The sequence below is a fragment of the Xiphophorus maculatus genome, chromosome 17 (genome assembly GCF_002775205.1).
Source record: "Xiphophorus maculatus strain JP 163 A chromosome 17, X_maculatus-5.0-male, whole genome shotgun sequence".
Lineage (NCBI taxonomy): Eukaryota > Metazoa > Chordata > Actinopteri > Cyprinodontiformes > Poeciliidae > Xiphophorus > Xiphophorus maculatus.
In genome coordinates this window covers 12,663,619-12,682,839 of record NC_036459.1, presented here as the reverse complement: position 1 = coordinate 12,682,839, position 19,221 = coordinate 12,663,619, and the positions used below count along the sequence as shown (strand labels likewise).

Here is a 19,221-nt window from a genome sequence, read left to right as displayed (position 1 = left end):
CCCTAAAACAACAACATGACTGACTAGTTTCACATCTCTATTATTTAACTACATGTGATTTAAAAGTCTGGATTGGACGAGTCAAGGTTTTTGAACCAAAGGAAACAGCGCCGCCTATCATGCGCGGTGGCAGCAGCGTCATGATGGGGTTTTGTTGTAGCTGAACTACAAAAGGTGGATGGAATAACGCAGGTAGCCTGCCTCCTACTGTTTAATCTCACCTCAACAGTTAGGCATTAAAGGCACACATCCAACCTCGACTATGCTGAAAACTTACAGACTAAGCTTAAAAGCTATAGGTCAGTACCAACTGTGAAGCATGGAGGCGGCTCCATCATGCTCAGGGTCAGACAGTATATTCAAAATGTTAAAATATGCACATATAGTGACATTATAATGAAATGCTTAGTTTGAAAATGTCTTTTTTTTTTAAAGTGATTTTAAGTGTTTAATATCACAACACGACTTCCAAAACGAATGAATACTCAACAGTTGGAGTTCAGTTGCTCTTCCTTTAATGCAATCTCTCCCTTCCAGCCCAGATCACGTTCGCATCGAGCTTCGCGCAACGTCACGATAAACAGTAAGAACACTTTCACGTGCCTTGATTAAAAGCTTTTCAACAGGAGAATAAGAGCAGATGGAAACTGGCTAAGACTTGAAACATTCAACGGCGTTTCGGCACACGCAGCCGACTCGTTTCAGGCAGAATTAAACCACCAATTATATATATATATATATATGTATATATATATATATATAATTTGTCTTTAAGAAATAAACCTTCATAAAACATTTTAAATACTTTGTAGAAACTCATGATTGGACCTTATCTAATTTTCAACATATAGATGATTTTTTTTTTTTTCCTAGTATAGCACAAATTTTGACATTTGGCACAATTAATTTCAAATTCACCCCTTGTAATACATATGTACACACACACGCACACACACACACACACACGCGCGCGCGCGGACAGACAGACCGCAGTAGGTGGAGCCGAAGCTTTACGACCGCTCAGACGACCTGGGTGATGTTTACAAAGATAAGATTATGTGATGAAGGAGGAACAAAGTGATCATAAAAGAAAGAAAAAGTCTGGAAAACATGTCCAAGGTTAACCGTACTAAACGGTCTGGTCTGCCAGTGTTGGAAACGGAAACACATTTCAGGTTGTAGTATTTTTTGAAATTCCTCAAAAAATGTTTCTACGTTTTTTGTTTTTTTTTATTTTAAAAACAATCATTTTTGCCTCAACCTAAGATGGGACTTCCTGTTGTATACTCAGGCTCTGCAGGTGTTTGAGTGAATAAAAAAAAATCAAATCAAATCAAACAAGTCCTGAAATTAAAAATAACCTTGTGTTTTCTCATGAATGAGACACTACTCTCCTTTTCCACAGCCTTCACATCATAAACATCCCACACTGTACACGTCCTGTTTGTGCATCATTTTTAAAAAATATAGAAAATATTAAAGAGGTACAGGTTAAAAACACATTTTACAATGCCTCTTAAAAGTTATTTACACACATCGAGTGTTCATTCAGCTGTCGAAGTAAAAGGTAGGGAGGCAATTTTCATACAGGTTATATTTTCTCTTGCTTTTCGATCCGTTTACAATTTACATGTTGCAGAAAATTCATAATAAATCTGGATTTGACATTGTGAAAGCATTTTCACAAACTATAGGTGCATTTGGACTGCAGGAACCTTTCCAGGATTATTGCTCCTCCCCTCCATTTCCAATGCGTTTACCGGAATAACACAATTATTGTACATGCTGACTCGCAAAAACATCCTGGCTGAGGGGCAGTAAATTTCCATTTACCCCCCAGAAACGTACAAATAAAACCCAAAAAAAGCTGTGGTGACAAACAATGTCATGGGAAACGAAGGTTCAGGGTATCATGTGAGGGTTTGCATTTCTTTCATTTTTATATGTAGAATCTTTTCTTTTGTTCGAAACTAATGATATTTTGAAAAAACAAATCAGTAATCAAATACAGGGAGATCCATCTTTTTTTACTGGATCTCTTTATCAGACTGCTTTGAAGTATGAGGAAAAACATCGACGTTTGCAGAAAGAGCAGAGAAACACGTTCAAGATATTTCAGACAAGTCCTAATGTTTTATATAGAGATGCACCGATCAGACATTTCCTGGCCACTACAGACGCAGATTTAGATTGTATTTTTTTTTAAAGGAATACAATAAATTAGGAAGAAAAAAAAAACCAAAACACGCCTCACGCTTCCTAACAGCAGCAATAAACCACCCGGTGCCTAAGTTGGCTTCTGATTCTCCTCTCAGGGTGGTAAAGGGAAATTTCAGCTTTTCTGGAATCTGGATCTAATTTAGTTCTCGTTTCACAATCTATACAACATCTCCACTTGTCAAATACAAGCTCAACTGTTGAACAATAAATAGAGATTCCTTAATAGACAACATTATTTCTGATCAATTTTGTTAGCTTTGATTAGTCTGTTTAAATCAAAATGTCAGCAGGTCTAGAAGTTAAAAGAAAAAACAAAGTTGTGAAATGACAGCTTTTGCATCTTGAGCAGAATCTCAGTATTTGATGTAAATGCAAAAATGTTTATTTAAATAGACGACTAATATTTATTTTTAAGAAATTCAGATTCTTTCCAAAAAAAAAAAAAATATTGCAACAAGGAACAAACTTAGAACATTTTCCATTCTTATCCAGACATAGAAAAATAGTCAAATGAAATCCTAGTGGTGTGCTTACCAAACAAATATAGGGGCTGATTTTAGTTTTGATGAAAAAAAGAAAAAAGTCTTATATGTTGGTATTTCACCACAGAAGAAATAAAAAAAATAGAATCAGATTTTGATCTCTGGCCAACTAACTGATCAGTGCGTCTCTACTTTGATATCTGGAAATATCAGCTCAGATAAATCCACCAGAGCTGCAGTCTGCTGGATTTAACACTTCAGACAGAAGATGGTGTGCACACAATAGTTAGGTGACGCCGCATGCTGAACTTTAATTAGTAGCATTGCGTCAGAAGAGGTCACCGAACGGGATGGTCGTGTCCAGTTTAAGTATACTGAGGTAGAACGTATTGAAAACTTAAGCTTTTTTCCCCCCCAAAAGTACATTTTAAACTTCATTTACTTTTGAAAAGCAATGCGGGAAAGCAGATTTAATAGCTAATGTATCTTTATATTATACAACTGTAAAAAAAAGAAAAGAAAAAGTTTACACAAAGTGAAACAAAGGGATTTTTGAACTTGCAGGTGTTTTCTTTTTAATAAATATTCATGTGTAATATATTTACCGTTACCATCGTGCGTTGATGACATTACCATGGAAACATTCTGCACACCGATGTGCTGCTGCAGCCAGCTACTCTTTTCATTCGCATTTTTTCCCACAGCCCGCACGCCGCCGCTAAAAAGGTAACCGCGACGGTTAGTGAATCGAAACATTCGCACAAAGTTTCAATAAGGCATCCCATAGTTAAAGTTCATTCACACCAGCAGTGTCCAGCCATCCTTGTTTGCTTTTTTTTCCCCCCTCCCCAACGCTGCAGTCTGAATCTTGCCAGCATCAGAGACGTTTCAGTCTTCCATCACAGAACTGGCAGCAGCTTTGGTCAGTCTTGAAGCGAGGGGAAGAAATAATAAATACAGGCGAGCCGAGGCTCTGAGGAGTCTTTTAGATTTCATGCAAGAGACTGTACAGACTTCCTGTGAACTGTCCCGAGCCGGGACAGGCGAGGCGGCGGCGCGGTAGAGGTCCTATCTGCAGGAGGAGCCCAGCACGCTGCCCGTCGAGGGGGCGCCGGTGGTGGTGCTGTAGTGAGGGTAGTTGTCGTTCGGAGGCGGGCTCGGGAGGATGGAGTTCCCGTTGGTGGGGGAGCAGCTGAGCTGGAGCCTCCGCAGGTACTCGGCGTGAACGGGTTTGTGGCTCTGCAGCACTTTGATGGCGTCGTCCACGGTGAACCACTCCCGCTTCCGGCCTGCAGATGGAGACAGAGGACATAAATATGTTGGGAGGCTAAACAGACAAAAAGAAACTGAGCTGCAATAAGTAAAAACTTGATAGATATTTCAGTTTTGATGCGTACACTAGAATTGGACTTCTATTCCTACAAAGAACACCGTAACGCAGGTAGAAGGTGTTCTCTGGACACGCCAACGCTGCCATCTGCAGCTCTGACGACAGCGGTTTACCTCCGCCACAGCTGAGATCCATGGCCTAGATTTGCAGTCACCTGTTATCACTGTATTCCCCATTCAGTCTCCACTCAGCAGAGAGGCCTCCACAGAAATAAAAGCCATGCTGTGTATGTTGCATCAGAAGGAAAGCTGTACCTATGTTAACCGAGTCCTCCCAGGCCTCCAGCGTCTCCGTCACAGTCAAAACATAAACGTACGTCCGGTGCTTCCGGTCCTGGTTTTGCTTTATGTTACAGGAAAAAACAAACAGACAACGATGCATACGTTTTAGGATTAGCGCCGAGTTTATTGCGTAAATAAAAGCAGATTAGGATCCTTTCGTTATCTAAAAAGTGCTGCATTATTTATTTGGTTGTTGGTCTCACAAATATAGAAGAAGCTTACCTCGAACACGCCGAGAAGGCGTCCCAGTTTGCCCTTCACGCCGGCCTGGGGAACAAACGAAAGGTTTTACTTTCAGCTGAAGAGACAGATTCCCTCTGGGTGTGGTGTGAGCCGCCTCTCCACACAAATCAGTCACGACAAAAGGAAAAAAAGGGCAGCACTCCAGTATTATTTTTGATTTTTTTGTCAAAACAATAGAAATTCTGTATAGGATTAGCACATAAAACTGACTGAATCTTATTTTAGCCCCTTTTGTCATTTCTCGTTTATGTGAAAGACTGAAAACCATGGATCATCGTTGTCCTTTAAACATCATCATTTACAACCGTGTGTTAGTCTGTCACATTAAAAACGTCAAATTTGAGGCCATGACATCAGAAAATATATTTTAAAAATGGATGGATACTTTTGCAAACACACAGGCTGTGTTTGTTGTGGCTCCAGTCCCTCATCCCTTTTCAGGGGCCATAATGTCTAAAGGACCATACACAATGTTAAACGAGGGTTCCACATAGAGTCCATTACACAATAAAAGCCACATTTATCATTTCTAGTGTCTGATCGCCTTGGTAAAACCCCTGCTGTCTCCTTATTGCAGGAAGGCCATTATATCTTCCATGACGGTTATTTAATAGCCAAGATGTACTTGACACGTATCAAATAGCGGGCAGGACACAGGACATGTGCCCTGCCCGCTATTCAGCATGCTTGACATCCGGCGACCGAGGCCACACAGGGGGTCTTCGTAGCCAATTTTAGACGGCTGACGCAGCAGAGAACAAGTGGTTCCCAAACAGCGACACCCCAGAAACGCCGGGCGACCCCCGAGTGACCGAGCTGCTGTCACCATAGCCGCTTGGAAATCGTTTGGTCAGGGTGTGTCACGCTTCCAAACATATCAGCTCCCCCTCACTGGGTATATTAACCAAAGTACGCAAAAGGTAACCGAGAGACGTTAGCTTCGGATCACATTTGTTTAATTTGCAATACACTCGAGACAAAACCTGGCCTCCGACTCGAAATGTGTGATTTAAAAGAAAAAAAAAAAAAAAAAAAAGGTCTCCGGTTTTAGCACAGATCCCTGGACATTTAATAAATATGAATAATAAAAAAAAAACTCTTAAGAAACTTATTTTTTATTGCAAAAGCACAACCTAACAATAAAAATGTAGTTCATTTTAGGAAGAATATAAAAAAATATATGTTTTATCAATAATCTCTGCAACCCCAACCATTCCTATTAATTTATATTTTACTTTTATAAAGTTCATTAGAGAAGCAGGGTGCTTTTAACTCATAATTTATTACCTTTATGATGTAAATATGTACATCTCGGTGTAAATATGAGATGTAATTACACCGAGATGTAAACATGACATAAAAAGGCTAGTGTCTTTTAGACACTCTTCAAAATGGGAAAGACAACAGTGCATAACAGCTACAAAACATCAATCTCCACAGAAATTTTAGGTTCTTTTTGTCCTTTTCATTTACAAGAGAAATAGGTCCAATCACATTTATGCTACATGAAGTTAAGGAAGTTCCTAAAATCTACTAAGAAAAATACTAATTACTTCTCTCACTTTCATTTATTTTATAGGACAGAAAAGGTGACAACAAAAAAACCCAAACATATACAATATCTTAAAGCGGGATTCTTAAAACTTTTACATCTTCGCCAGGCCACTTTCCTTCTGATTCAATGTAGAGGGAGCTTTGTTTTCAAACACAGAGCTGTGTACAACCATCTAGCAGGAACTCTGAGGCCTGCTTTGTATTTTCTCATACCATGAATGCCCGCGATATTAAAAACGAGGCCACAGATTTACTGACCTCCTCGAAGACTTCTCGCACCGCCGCGCCCCAGGGCTCCTCCTCGGGCTCCATCCCTCCTCCGGGAACGATCCACTGATCCGGGTGCCGACTGCTGCTGACCAGCAGAACCTGACGAAAACAAAAAAACATGTTGATTAACCACGATACATTTACCTTTTGTTTTTTTTTTTTAATACCTCCATTTCATTTAAGTACAAACCGACGCAGCATGACCTACATTTTCAGCAGTTTTTGCAATAACACAGAAACGACACACAACCGAGATGCTCCTCACAGATCAAAGTCAGCTAAACCGAAGATATTCTCAGCGTTCCCCCCGTGAGGCCTAGTTAAAGGCTCGAATTACACCACTGTTGCAGTGTTCACCGATCCGAATGGATCAGATCCGCCTGTGCAGGTTTGGTGGCAGGATCCGTCTTAGGAATCAAAACAAGACAGAAGAGAATCTGCTGTCGACATCGTCACATTTGCTCCATCGTCAACGCGGCCGATGTTTCCACAGGGGGGCTTGGGTGGCAAGATATCAGCACCCAACATCGCCAGAGGCTGTATTAACTAAGAAAAACCAGGGGAGGAAGTAGAAGTTTCAAGAAGACAAAGCGCTTCAAGTTGGATCAACTCTTAATAAGATATAATTCACATCAGTGAGCGTGAATGTATGTCGATGACGGAAACAGCTTGAGCAGCAGATGGTGAAATCCACCTCCACAGAGCTGCTGATCGGCAGTAATCTGCCGCAGGAGTCAGGCTGTCACTTAATCCAAACAGGGATTTCGCATAGCTTCCCTTACATTCTCTAATGGGATTGTGGCAGCAGTCACAGGAGGCCCTCGGATGAGGCTCCTCTCGGGGGCCAAAACCCAACCGTAAGCTGCCTCCGGCACGTGCCGCAAAAGCCCCAACTCAGACACCGGCCTCGGTGTCGCAAGAAGAATGTTAGGGGTTAGGGTGAGGCAGAGGAATGGGTTGGAAAAAATAAAAACAAAAACAATAAAAGCTGTGGTATAGGTGCAACTCTTCTCTAATTTACGCTAGAGGAAGAAACGGTTTTCCGCTGACGGCAGGAGGTGACGTCTTCTCAGGGAGGTGAGAAGTGTGAGGGGCAAACGTAAACTTCACGTCCAAATCCGAAGCCATTCCGGTCAGAGGTTAGCACACTTTCAGTAGGTCTCAGGTTGGGTTTTAAAGCTTAAACTCAAATGCACTCAATTCATTTATACATATATTTCCATCGAGGCTAATCTTTAAAAATAAAAGCTGCACAAAACACACTTAAAGAAGGACAAATGTATAAATGATTGGCCAACAGATGGAGAATATGGATGGTTGGGTGACTTGCAAAGTCAACATTTTGTCACATTACAGCCACGAATCTAGAAGTATTTCAAACTTTGATCAAAGCTGTCCTGTATGCTAAAGGTTGCTACACTACCACAGTCTCTAGTTAGTTCCCCCCCCATTCTGCAGCACATTTCCTTCCAGGGTCCCCTTTTTTTAAAACATCCCAACAGCATGATGCTGCCACCTCCATGTTTCACAGTGGTTTCTACAGGCATTTGCAGTTTTCTACTACAAATGCCTGTTTGCAAGTTGGACGAAAACTATAATTTTGGCCTCATCCGACAAGGATGATACGACTCTGGATCTCATCCAGAGCTTGCTGTGAGCTACAAACAGGTTGGCCTTCAACAATAGCTTTGTTCTCTCTGACGTCTATGACTAAAGCTCGTCCCACTGACAGATTCCTCCGCCTGATTTCTTCAGCTCCCCCACATAGAAGGCGTGAACAGAAATGCACTCCATGCTTTTCCGGTTTTTATTTGTCAAAAAACAAAGACATTAATGTTCTCTCTGCTTCACAACCATCCCCCCGGTTTGTTTCACCAGACATTACAATCCCAAAAAGTAAGAAGTTGTCAAGGGAGCAAATGTGGAAGGGTTCAAAATATCAGAGTTTTCTTGTAAAGTGCCGTCTTAAGTTTATATGACAGGAGACAGTTTTCATTATTTACCAGGACATGGAAAGTCAGTCATTTTCTATTCTTTCCCAGACTGCCTAAACATCCCCTCAGGAGCCTAGAGCTTCTTTTTCATTACTGAATCTTCAGGTTCTTTATTGGCTTAGCTGTGTCACAATTAAAATATATATTTTTTTCTTTCATTCCTTTCTGTCCAACAGTGTTAGTCTGCCGGCCTGCAGCCAGCGGGGCTTAAAGGGGACGTGCTCCAAGCCGACAGCGGGGATGTATACAAAACAAGAGCCGGACGGCTTCCGGTGGCAGCGGGGACAAAAGCGATTTCTGCTCTGCTTGCTCCATTTTTATCTTTTTGTTGTCACCAGAGAGGGAGTCGGATCGGTCAGCGGCACAGGATTTATTCAGGCTTTGTTTATTTATTGTTTTTACGTCAATGTGCATTTAAAAAAAACTTACCATGCAGCAAAACTGTTTTACCAGAGAATGAATGTATCTTTCTCTGCGCTTTCCCAAGCAGCAGTGGCTCACACTACACAGGCAGCGGTTTAAAGTGGGCCCCAAGTGCAAAAACAAAATAACTCGCATCATGATGAGAGCAGGGCCAACAGTCAGCTGACAGCTGAAACCTTACCGCAGCTCCACATGCATTCATAAAGAGGATAAGGATGAAGGAAAAACCTCAGAGGAAGCGCTGCTGCGGTGTTGAATGACGACATTTCATCAAAACACCGACGAGCCAGATGATCTGAACATGATTTAAATCCTGCTTTAGAGTAAGAGAATAACTGAATATATGATTAAACCCAGGCGATGACATCGCCTAAAACGGACAACCGGCACGGATACTCCGGCGGACATAAACACGTCCTGCTTCTCCTTAAAGAGGCACGCCTGGTAGCTGTCGATTAAAGGATGCTCTGAATGCGAGAGCGGGCACGGCACCAAGAGGAGGGACTGATGGGAAGTGCGAAATCGGAGCTGCTAAAATGGGAGTAAAGCCACTAATGCACATAATAAATGTTTCAGGTTACATTAAACGTGGGAGGAAACACTGATTATGTCCTTTTAATTGTCCCAGGATGACTTTATTGACAACCTGCTGCAGCATTCACCCTCTAGGTTGTAATTTGGTTGTCATAATAAGGGTAAGACATCCATCTGTTGAATGATTACCTTCAGTTTACCAAGATAAAACTCTATTATTTCAATGAAAAAGTTGTAATTATATAATTTTAAAGGCAGGAACGTAGGAGTTACGTTCAACCTTAAATTGGGACGGATGCCATTTACTGTTCGCTGATGACATTAAACACGAAGCAACAGCCTTTTAAAATGCTTCAAAAAAAAAAAAAAAGAAAGTAAAAAAAGAAAAACTGCAATCAGATGAGTTTCAAAACAGCAGAGACGATTTGAAACCGAAAAATGTCATTTTTTTCTCTGGTCAGTGAACAGCTCTCCATTCTGAGGATTTTGCTACCGAATCCCAACATTATGGACAGTTTCAGGAGGTTTTAAACATTATTAATTGGAACCTGTGGTGACAACAACAAATGAAAATTCTTTCTCGTTGGGTTTTTTTTTTTGTACGAGGCTGCTATTGGCAAGTCCTATAAAGAAACACAGGGCACCTTCTGATGTGGACTCTTATTGTCAGTTTCACTGAAAACATTTCATGAATATCACTTTACAGGTTAGTCAGCTGCAGTCCGACACATAGCTTGGAAAACTCCAGAAAACATTTATTTAGTTTTCTAAAAATGGACAGTATAAAACAAATAGAAAGGTTTCCCCCAGAAAACTTGATTGGATGCTAGAGCAGTCGATCAAAAACACGGCCTGTCGTGTTTTCGAGTTAAGAAATGTTTAACGTTGACCAGAAATGTGAAAATATCACTTGATAATTATGTGTTATTGAAAGATTGGAAGATTAACACCTGAACACTTCTTAAAAAAATGCAAACATTTTAAAAAGACTTAAATAAATAAGCAATGCTTAGCCTGGTGGGGGCACAAGTAAAGCCTGGTGGCCCGCCAGGCTTATAATACTCTGGAGAAACCCTGAGATAGTAAAAAGGCTTTCTTTCACCCAACGCTGGGTAGTTACAACATAAAATAATAACAGAGGCTTCATGCAATTAAGCTGTCACTGCTGTCCTTCTGCATTGTCCAACTTGTTATTGGTTTGCTCACTTGCTGTCACAGGGTATCGTGACCTAGGGGCTCCACTTTCTCCTTTTCCTCTCCATAACAAAACTACCCGACGGCGTGCGCAGCTCCGATTAAACAACAGCCAGGTGTCATGTGTCTGAGAAGAATTGATTGCGTCGTGAGTTTAAGGAAACCGGATATCAGACGCAAAGCTCGGTTACAATCAAAGCATGCTGCTGGTTCTCTTACTGTATCGTCCAAACGATTGCACCAGTACCCATGTCTGTCATAACCTGACAATTCTGAGAAATGCTTGTGCTGTAACAAGTCTTCTCTGAAGTTTCTTCCAGGTAAACATTGTTCGAAATTTGGAGAAAAAGATAAAAACTAGGCGCTTTGAATGTTCTAAGAAAAGCAGGGTGGGAGTGCAGATAGAAGGTGTTGCAGCAAGTCTAAAGCTGTCCCATGAATTTGTATGTTCTAAGAAAAGCTGGGTGGGAGCGCAGATAGAAGGTGTTGCAGAAAGTCTAAAGCTGCTCCATGAATGCACAAACACATACTGTATCCAGATGTCTTGACCAATTTATCCAACAAATTTCAACCTTATATTCACACTTGCAGATTCAAGCAGAGATGCAGGCTGTGAGCATGTGTGGTTACACAGAAGCTGGCAGTGTTGTAAAGCCAAACACTGGAACGTCCAGGCAGTGGCCGCCCCTCTGCAGACACCAATAACTGCACAAGGTGTAAAACTTTGTTTATGCCATGGGCTAAAATTACACCAACGGGAATATGCAGGATATGGGTTTGGCATATGGACGTGAATATGACTGACAAATTTAAAGAACAAGTCATGAATGTGAATCTCAGGGTGACCAAAAACAAAACACACAGGAGACAAAACAGTGAAGGAAGCAAAGGAAATATTAGATCACCTGTATTTTAGTACAGTTAATTTACGTTGTGTTGCTTTTCCTCTTTATAAAATATAGTCATGCATGTCAAAAACGTGTCTTGATTTTTGTTGTTTTCTCTGCAATCTCTTAAAAACATGTAGAACCCGATTGAAAGTCATCCTTTATCAGTTTGAGGTGGGCGCATTTTGTCTTTTTAATATTTCCTACTAATGTCAGACAAAACTTTCATCACTATTCTGGTATATTTAATAACACTCCGGACACCACATAACAAAACATCTAGCAAGCTTGTTTTAATGATCTGTATATTCCACATATCATGAAACAAACAATATTGAAGTTGACTTCCAACATGGTAGTCTAGTAAAAGACTATTTCACTGCTTTTTTGATTAGAGCCAAATTAGATCAGTCTAACTTTAATAAAGATTTATCAAAGCAAGAATTTCTGTAACTTCCCAATGCCAAAAAGCTTTCATAAGCAAGAAATCCATGGTGTGATTAGCCAAAACAGACACTATATTTTACATTTTTATTAGTTTGTTTTGTTTATTTTTTTTTTTGGAGAGAGAATATTACTGTAATATCTGTTTTTATATGTTACTGTCCCTTTAAGAACTTGTGAACATGCCTGTTACGCAGCTGGTTGCTGAAGGCCGGCGGGATGCAGCGGCTTTCATAAATGACTACCTCTCCGTCATAGATGCAAACGCAACTTTAGAGTTATTGCATGAAGCTATGTTTGATTTCTAGATTTAGAAAAAAGATCCATGGCTCATATACTTGTCCCTTAACTAAATGCGGGAGGATAAACTGCTTTAAAACACCGAAAGCCTCGCCCTCGCGGTCCTCTACCTCCCTCAAGCTAGCAGACAGCTAGCAGGATGTGTCAAATGGTAACCTTCAAAATAAAAGCTTAACGGTTGTGACAGCGTACTTCCAAAAGTGCACTTCAACTTGGGGGTTTTATTTTTGCAAGAATCAGTCATTTGTTCAGTCGTTTAAATACGTGACTTGACGTCGGCGCCTTTTTTCCCCTCAACGTCGTACTCCTCAAACTAGCCCAAACTGGCTGGCCCCGGGCGCATCAGCGGCGGCGGCGGCGACAGAGCAGGCTCACGTCGAGGCGTTACGGAACACAAACGGACACAAATACCGCAAAAGTGAAAGCAAAAATGAAAGCCAATATGTGGAATAAACGGATTTGGCTAGTTTTTAATCTGTGACCGCGCAACCTCACAACACACCCGCTGAAAATGTAACAGATTATCCCGCTGCGGGGTCTCGTACCTCCTCCTCCCGTTCATTCTTGAAGCACAGACACGCCGCTCTTTTCTTAAAACCCTCGCCGTCGTACGTCCTGGTCTGGTTCGGTTTCAGCTTCATTATCGTGGATTCCAGATTTCCTCTGCCCTTCTTGAAGATAGAAACCAGCAAAAACAAAAAAAAAAGCTTTCAGCTCAGTTTGTGTCCAAAGAGTTAACAGCGGTGCCGACGCATCGCCGCTTGCCTTTGCATCCAAGGTCCAAGATGATCTGTCATCAGCTGGGTGACGAGGTATATATGCAAGAGATGTCCCAGTCGTACAACCCTGTGATTCAGCTTACCCTCCAAAACGAAAAAATAAAAAATACTCCCGTCAAAAAAGATAAAGCTCAAAGAGCTCCAGCCAGCGGTAAATGTGTAAGTTCCCACAGGGACAGATCTTATGAAGGCGACACCTTCTTGGCCCTCCTCTGGATCCGTACATGCAGGAGCTCTGAGGAGGCGAGGAGCTCATTGGCTGAGCGCCTGTCAGTGGGCGGGGCTAGTCTGCTGCTCAAAACAACGCTGACATGTTCTAGCAGTGCAGCAGGAGCAGTTCACATGATGACCTGTGGCTGTGCAGTCTCCGGTGGGGACAAAAAGGTCCAAAGATGTCATTTAGGAGTTTTTATTTTTTGTATATCTCATGTTGCTCAGGTTTATTTACATTCTACTTTCGGTGTGTAATATTGTTCCAACATGGATGTATAAACAATGTTTACTACAGAAGGAAATGTTTTATTAGTAAAAACTTTTGCTTCACAATTCACTTCACTTTGTGTCGGTCCAACGCGAAAAATCCAAACAAATTACACTGAAGTGATTGGTTGTAATATAAAAAATGTGAAGAATTTTAAGGGGTAGTGTTACTTTTGTAATATTCTGGGTTAAAATACTTCATTTTGTTCTTTTTGCTTGTCTAAGAGTTACACCATATGCTGTAGTTATAAAGCATATGGAACATAACCAGCCCCTGCAAAAGTGTTATACAAAACAGAGGGCTCCTGTTGATGTCAGTGAGAAGCATATACCTCGTAAAACAAAAATAGATCAGTATTTATGAAACTGACGGCTTTACGATGAACCAAACCACAGCTGGGATACTTAGAACATCTTAAATAACTTATTTATATGTCATGAGATTAAGTCATTAAAAACATATGAAAGAGGGGGAGAAAACATTTTTTTTTTCCACCAATTGATTTTTTTTCTAAACGAATGATTTATAAAGTAAAGTCTACAAAAGCTATCACTTTTGTGTTTGGATAATTTAGATGACTGTGCAGAAATAAATATTCCCCAACAGCTTTAGCTTGGATGGCTAAGCTGCATGACGGCTCCGTCCCAGGAAGGAGGAATAACAACTGAACTTTGGCTTTTGTGAAAACAAATCCTTATATTGGTAGAAGTCTGGATCAGATATAATGCTCAGTCCTGGATTTTCCAGCCCTGGATTTCCAAATTTGCAAAGCATCTGCACAAAAGGCCGATCAAGCCACGTGTCAGTCACTTCCAAACCTCCACATAAAGTCCAGCCCCATTTATTTATTACCAATCACCCGGCTATGTCTGTTTTACCGCAGTTTTATCATTTCACCGCTGCAAGTTCCACTTTTCAGGTTCTACTTTTTCATAAACGTGCACACCAACGCCACAATGCGGGGCTTTGTGTTTGCTTAACATGATTTATATTACATTTTCATACACGGTCACTCATGTGTAAAGCCATCAAGTTGATTATTTGGTCAAAGCACCAGATCGGGTGCTTTACGCTCAGTCTGATGTATTGGGGAAACAAATCAGTGACTCCCACCTTCCATTGTTTTCCATGTCATTACTTTGGTCACTTTTTGACCTTTTAATGATGCGTTCTTCTTTTTAACTAAAGGAGTGGAGTCCAGAAATGGGAAGAAGTGTTTGCTCAATCATTTAAACTCATGGTCCAAAGTTCTACAACGTTTGTAAAAGAAAAAAAAAAAAAAAAACTGTGGGTCTCTGTTGCAAAACTGTTTCTTTGTCAATGTGAATCAGCACCACTCCCACTGCACTTAAAGTCAAACTCATAAAAATGTGATACTATAAACAGGTGGAGTTTCAAAAAAAAACTGCTAATCCACAATGAGAAGCTATAGCTAATCAGCTGACATTGTTAGCCAGATCTCATTTGTAACTGTGACAGATAATCAAATTGTAGAGTATATGTGCTCGTGTGCTGACGGCACAATAAAAATCGAGGGCAATATCTTTCGCACAGTTCTGCAGCGCCCTCCTTCACTGGTAAATGATCTTTGAGTGATGAAAACATGGTAATTAATGAGGTCAAATCAATGTAGGCTCCTCCACATAACCAAGGGACGTGATTATTAAAAGCAATCAAGTGACATTCGATCTTTCTTGAAGCGAAATGTAGCTGAAAATGATTCAGAGAATCAAACTAAAATGAGGTCAGTTGAAATGAAAACCTGGCCGATTCTCCCAGAAAAATAAAAAATAGGTCATCATTTGGATTTTTACCACCACAGGGATCAAAGCATATTACCAAATCAACACAAGATTTTTGTTCTTTTTTGCCACTAAATAAAAGTACTAGAATTAAAAGTTGGATTACTCGAAAAGTTTCTCCTCGAATGAAGCGTGCGTTTTAAAAGTTTTGAGCAATACAGCGTCCAGGCTTTATCCAGGAACCTCTTACACCAAAACCTGCTGCTTACTGGAAATCAGCGGAAGTGGTTTTGGGATTGCAGAAGTGACTGATGAGCTCACCGCAAGGTGTCACAGCAGGACCAACTCTTCATGACTAAAATAAAATCCTCTTTTATTTCACCTGTACACACAAAACATGGATGCAAAAAAAACCCCAACAGTTTTGCTGAGAGACCTAACTACTTGTTGCTTCCAAGCTGATGTAGTCACTAAAAGCATACAGACAGCTCGTTTTGTACTGTGACGTGATTTGATGAAAAACTTTCCCATCGAGAGGGGCTATTTGGAATAAAGCCGTATAACCATTGCAATGTGATTTATAATACGCGCTCCGTCAGAGGCTAAAATTAGAATTTAACCTGCTGAACTCAATCCCATCCGCAAATATAACAACAGATGGCATAATCTGATAAACATCCGCCAGCGGGGAAAATAAAGCTGTCATCATATACTTAAATCAGCTTATCACCATCTTCCCTCATGGCAAAGGAGAGCAGCAAGGAGTTCCTCTTTTAACCGAGGTATGAAGGTGGGCGGTGGGAGAGGATCCGGTTTCCTCAAGCTGTTTCGACAGATGGAGGGGGTGAACGTCAGCTTCGACTTTGTCACAGCCGTCAGACGACGTCTGCTGTCTGACAAATGTCAAACATCACAGGCCCGTCCGCACAAGGAGCACAAAACACACACACACACAGCTGTTCGAGCTCCCACACTTAAGAGTCTAATCTCCTTGTTCGTTCGCCCGTGATCTACCGATCTTGGTAGCCAACTCTGAGTAGTAAAATCCTGAGCTGATTAGCTGAGCCATAAGTCTCTTCTTTGACCTCAACACCGAGCAGGAGCCATGTGAGGGCATCATAAAGCAGAAATCACAGCTACTAAATGTTCCCCCCTCAACAAAAATTACTCAAAATAATTGAGCACTTCCTAACTCTAAGTTCTTGGACGTTGGACAAGCTTTAAATATAAATCCGATCTCTGCTCTCATCAACACTTCGGTTTGGAAACTCATCCTTCTTCATAAATGTTCAATTACAACCAAAGTTGGGGGGCGAGAGGGGATTTGGGAAACTGGACGACTGTCCTCGGAGGAGGGTGACACTCAGCCGGTGACGAAGTGAACTTCTGATGGCTTGTCAAGGCTGTCGAAATAGACCTGACCCGTCGTCAGATATTAGACACAGACGATGAGTCTTCTTTTAAATGGTTTATGACTCGAGTAAAGTTGTTTTTTCCGCTAAGCCAGCAGCCGAGAGCCGAGAGCATCCCGTCATTTCTGACAACTGATAAATGACCAAACATTCCTTCCTGTTCTTTGCTACTTTTTGGTCTCCACCACCTTCTGAAGATCCTCTGGGGGTTTATTAAGTGGCGTGAGAGTAAAAGAGGGCTGCTTTAAAAAGCATGTATCATCGCATAAAATGCAACACTCTGAAATGTGTGGCTATGATGCGACAACAGGGCAGAAAGCTTAAAGGGCACGAATGTGTTAGCGTGGCACTGTACGCTGAGATTCAGAAGAGGTGAAGCTGCTGGTGATGGATCACTGATAATAATGTGTTGTGAGATCTGATGGCCACTTGTTGCCACACACTGAGATCTATCATAATGATAGCTGTGGATAATCCTGGCTCAGTGGGAAGAAATGTTACTGGAGATGAGTTTCTCAGAGTGAACAGATCAGGTGTTTTCTTTCTGGACAGCAGATTTGCTTAATTCGGCATCCTATATAAAAATAAATGAATATACGACATCTTTTAAATAAAGTTGGGTTTTTTTTAGGGTGGTGGGGGAGAACTGTGGAATACCATTGTTGGCTGCTGATAAAAAGATGCCTTTGTCTGTTTGAGAACAAAAACACTGGCACTGTGTAATCATGGGGAGGCTGAGGTTTAAGGAGCATTAACAAAGCCAGACGGTGTGATCGGGTGTGGGAGCGTTGTCTGAAACAAACCCACACAGCAGCGGTGACGACACACAGGTCTTTTAATTAAGATTCTCCATGGTTTCCTTTAAGACCACCAAGCTGGAGGTTTTTCAATAATAAAGTAAATCCTGGGCAACATCAAAGGAGTAAAACGTCAAAACAATGGCAAGTAAAGAAACATCTTTGGTCTCCAGTGTTTCTGAAACATTTATTGCAACGGGTCACGTTTTTCTAAAACGACATTTTTCCGTTTTTCTTAGAACACAAGTATTGCCGTCATCTCAATTGTAAACCCAGTAAACCTGCTCTATCATGTGGGCAAAAGTATTTGTCCCACTTTAGGATCCGCAACCTGCCATGCAGCTCCGTTAAAAGTTTAACTTGACGTCCAAATAAATGAAAACGTTTTAAGAAATGTAGTATTTTTAACGCTTTCTAACTCGCTTCACTTTTCCAAGCATTAGGTCCAATCTCATTAAGCTCTGCACCTTACTTTTTGCCATATTGTTCTTTTTTTCTTCTTCTTCGCATTCAGTTATGGATACTGATGTCAAGCCTTTCCACGACGAGCTCATGCTCTCAGTTTAAAGTGTTAAACCTCAACAGAGTTTAGAAAGCGAGTAAAAGTTAAGGGCTTTTTCTACCGAGTAGGCGAGGATACCTTAAGCACATCTTTTTGGTAAACATGTGTTGAGTGCAAATAAAGGTCTTCTGGTGACACACACACACACAAACCCCCCCCCCCCCCAGAATCAGGCTTTGGAACATCGTGATGTGCCAACAAACTCTTAGCTAAAATTAGTCGCAGTAATGAGTGACCTGACAGGCCTTGTTTTGCCCTCGCAGGTGCAAAGGCGGGAAAACAGAACCGGCAGCTCGCAGTTCACGTGAAATCCCTCCGGCCGCATGCGTTTCGCTCGATCAAACATTAACGTCTTGCCATATTTCGTGCACATCCCTAATGAGTGCAAAACGGGCCGAGCTGTCGTAGCAGGCTTTACTCGGTGCAATTGAAAGGCAGGATGGCGACTCGGGCTGGTCACATTGTCTGGTGTCCAGCAGAGTCGCCCAACAACGGCACCAGTCTGTGAACATGGCTGACAGCTAAAGGTTGAATGTAACGAATGCTGCCGAGGAAGAAAAAAAAAAACAACAAATTTACTAGCATGCATGCGTGCAAATGCATTGGAAAGTATATCAATATCATATCGTACATAAATGATGAGTGTAAACATGTTGACCTTTGAGACATGCAGCATCATTTATTCCCTTTAATGCTGCTGGTTTTCATAGATGGAGAGAAAAAAAAACTTGATCGAGGCTCTTCCACGTTTCCTTTGGTCTCAGGCCAAATTGTGGCGCGACACAATCGCAATCATTCCATCAGAATCGATCAAACTATTCGCTTTAAAGGTTAGAACAGGCTTGGGGAGAAAGATATTTTGGTTTTTAGATTAGATTCAACCTATGGACAGAAATGCCCATATTTTCTCAGCAAAAACTCTCCATTTAAATTATTTAAACGGAGACAAATATGAAATAAGGTTTGGTAAAAAAAAAAACGGACTCCGTCGTGACAACATGACCGCCGGGTTCAATGGACTGCATCAGGTTCTACTGATAAATCAAGTGCTCCTGTCTCCAACAGTAACAAAGTTATTGATCAAAGTGTAAATAACATTTGATGACAGAAAGCCTCAGACGAATTTTAATTGCAGTTTTTCACTTAAAGACAGTACCCCTAAAGTAGTGCCTTTGTGTTTAGCTTTCTTTCTTGAATGGAGGTTTTGTTTTATCGTTGAAAGTACCCCTGGT

The 19,221-nt window shown here is 41.2% G+C and overlaps 1 protein-coding gene across 1 annotated transcript; it reads right to left on the bottom strand.

Annotated features, from left to right (window-relative positions):
* Positions 1–498: 498 nt before the first annotated feature.
* On the bottom strand, positions 499–13,197 carry LOC102225517 (diphosphoinositol polyphosphate phosphohydrolase 3-beta-like). Its single transcript, XM_023350391.1, has 6 exons — positions 12,982–13,197; positions 12,762–12,887; positions 6,429–6,539; positions 4,596–4,640; positions 4,347–4,434; positions 499–3,991 (listed from the first exon to the last, which is right to left on the bottom strand). The coding sequence occupies exons 2-6, from the start codon at positions 12,855–12,857 to the stop codon at positions 3,771–3,773; spliced, it is 561 nt and encodes a 186-aa protein (XP_023206159.1). The 5' UTR covers positions 12,858–12,887; positions 12,982–13,197; the 3' UTR covers positions 499–3,770.
* Between the last annotated feature and the right edge of the window lie 6,024 nt (positions 13,198–19,221).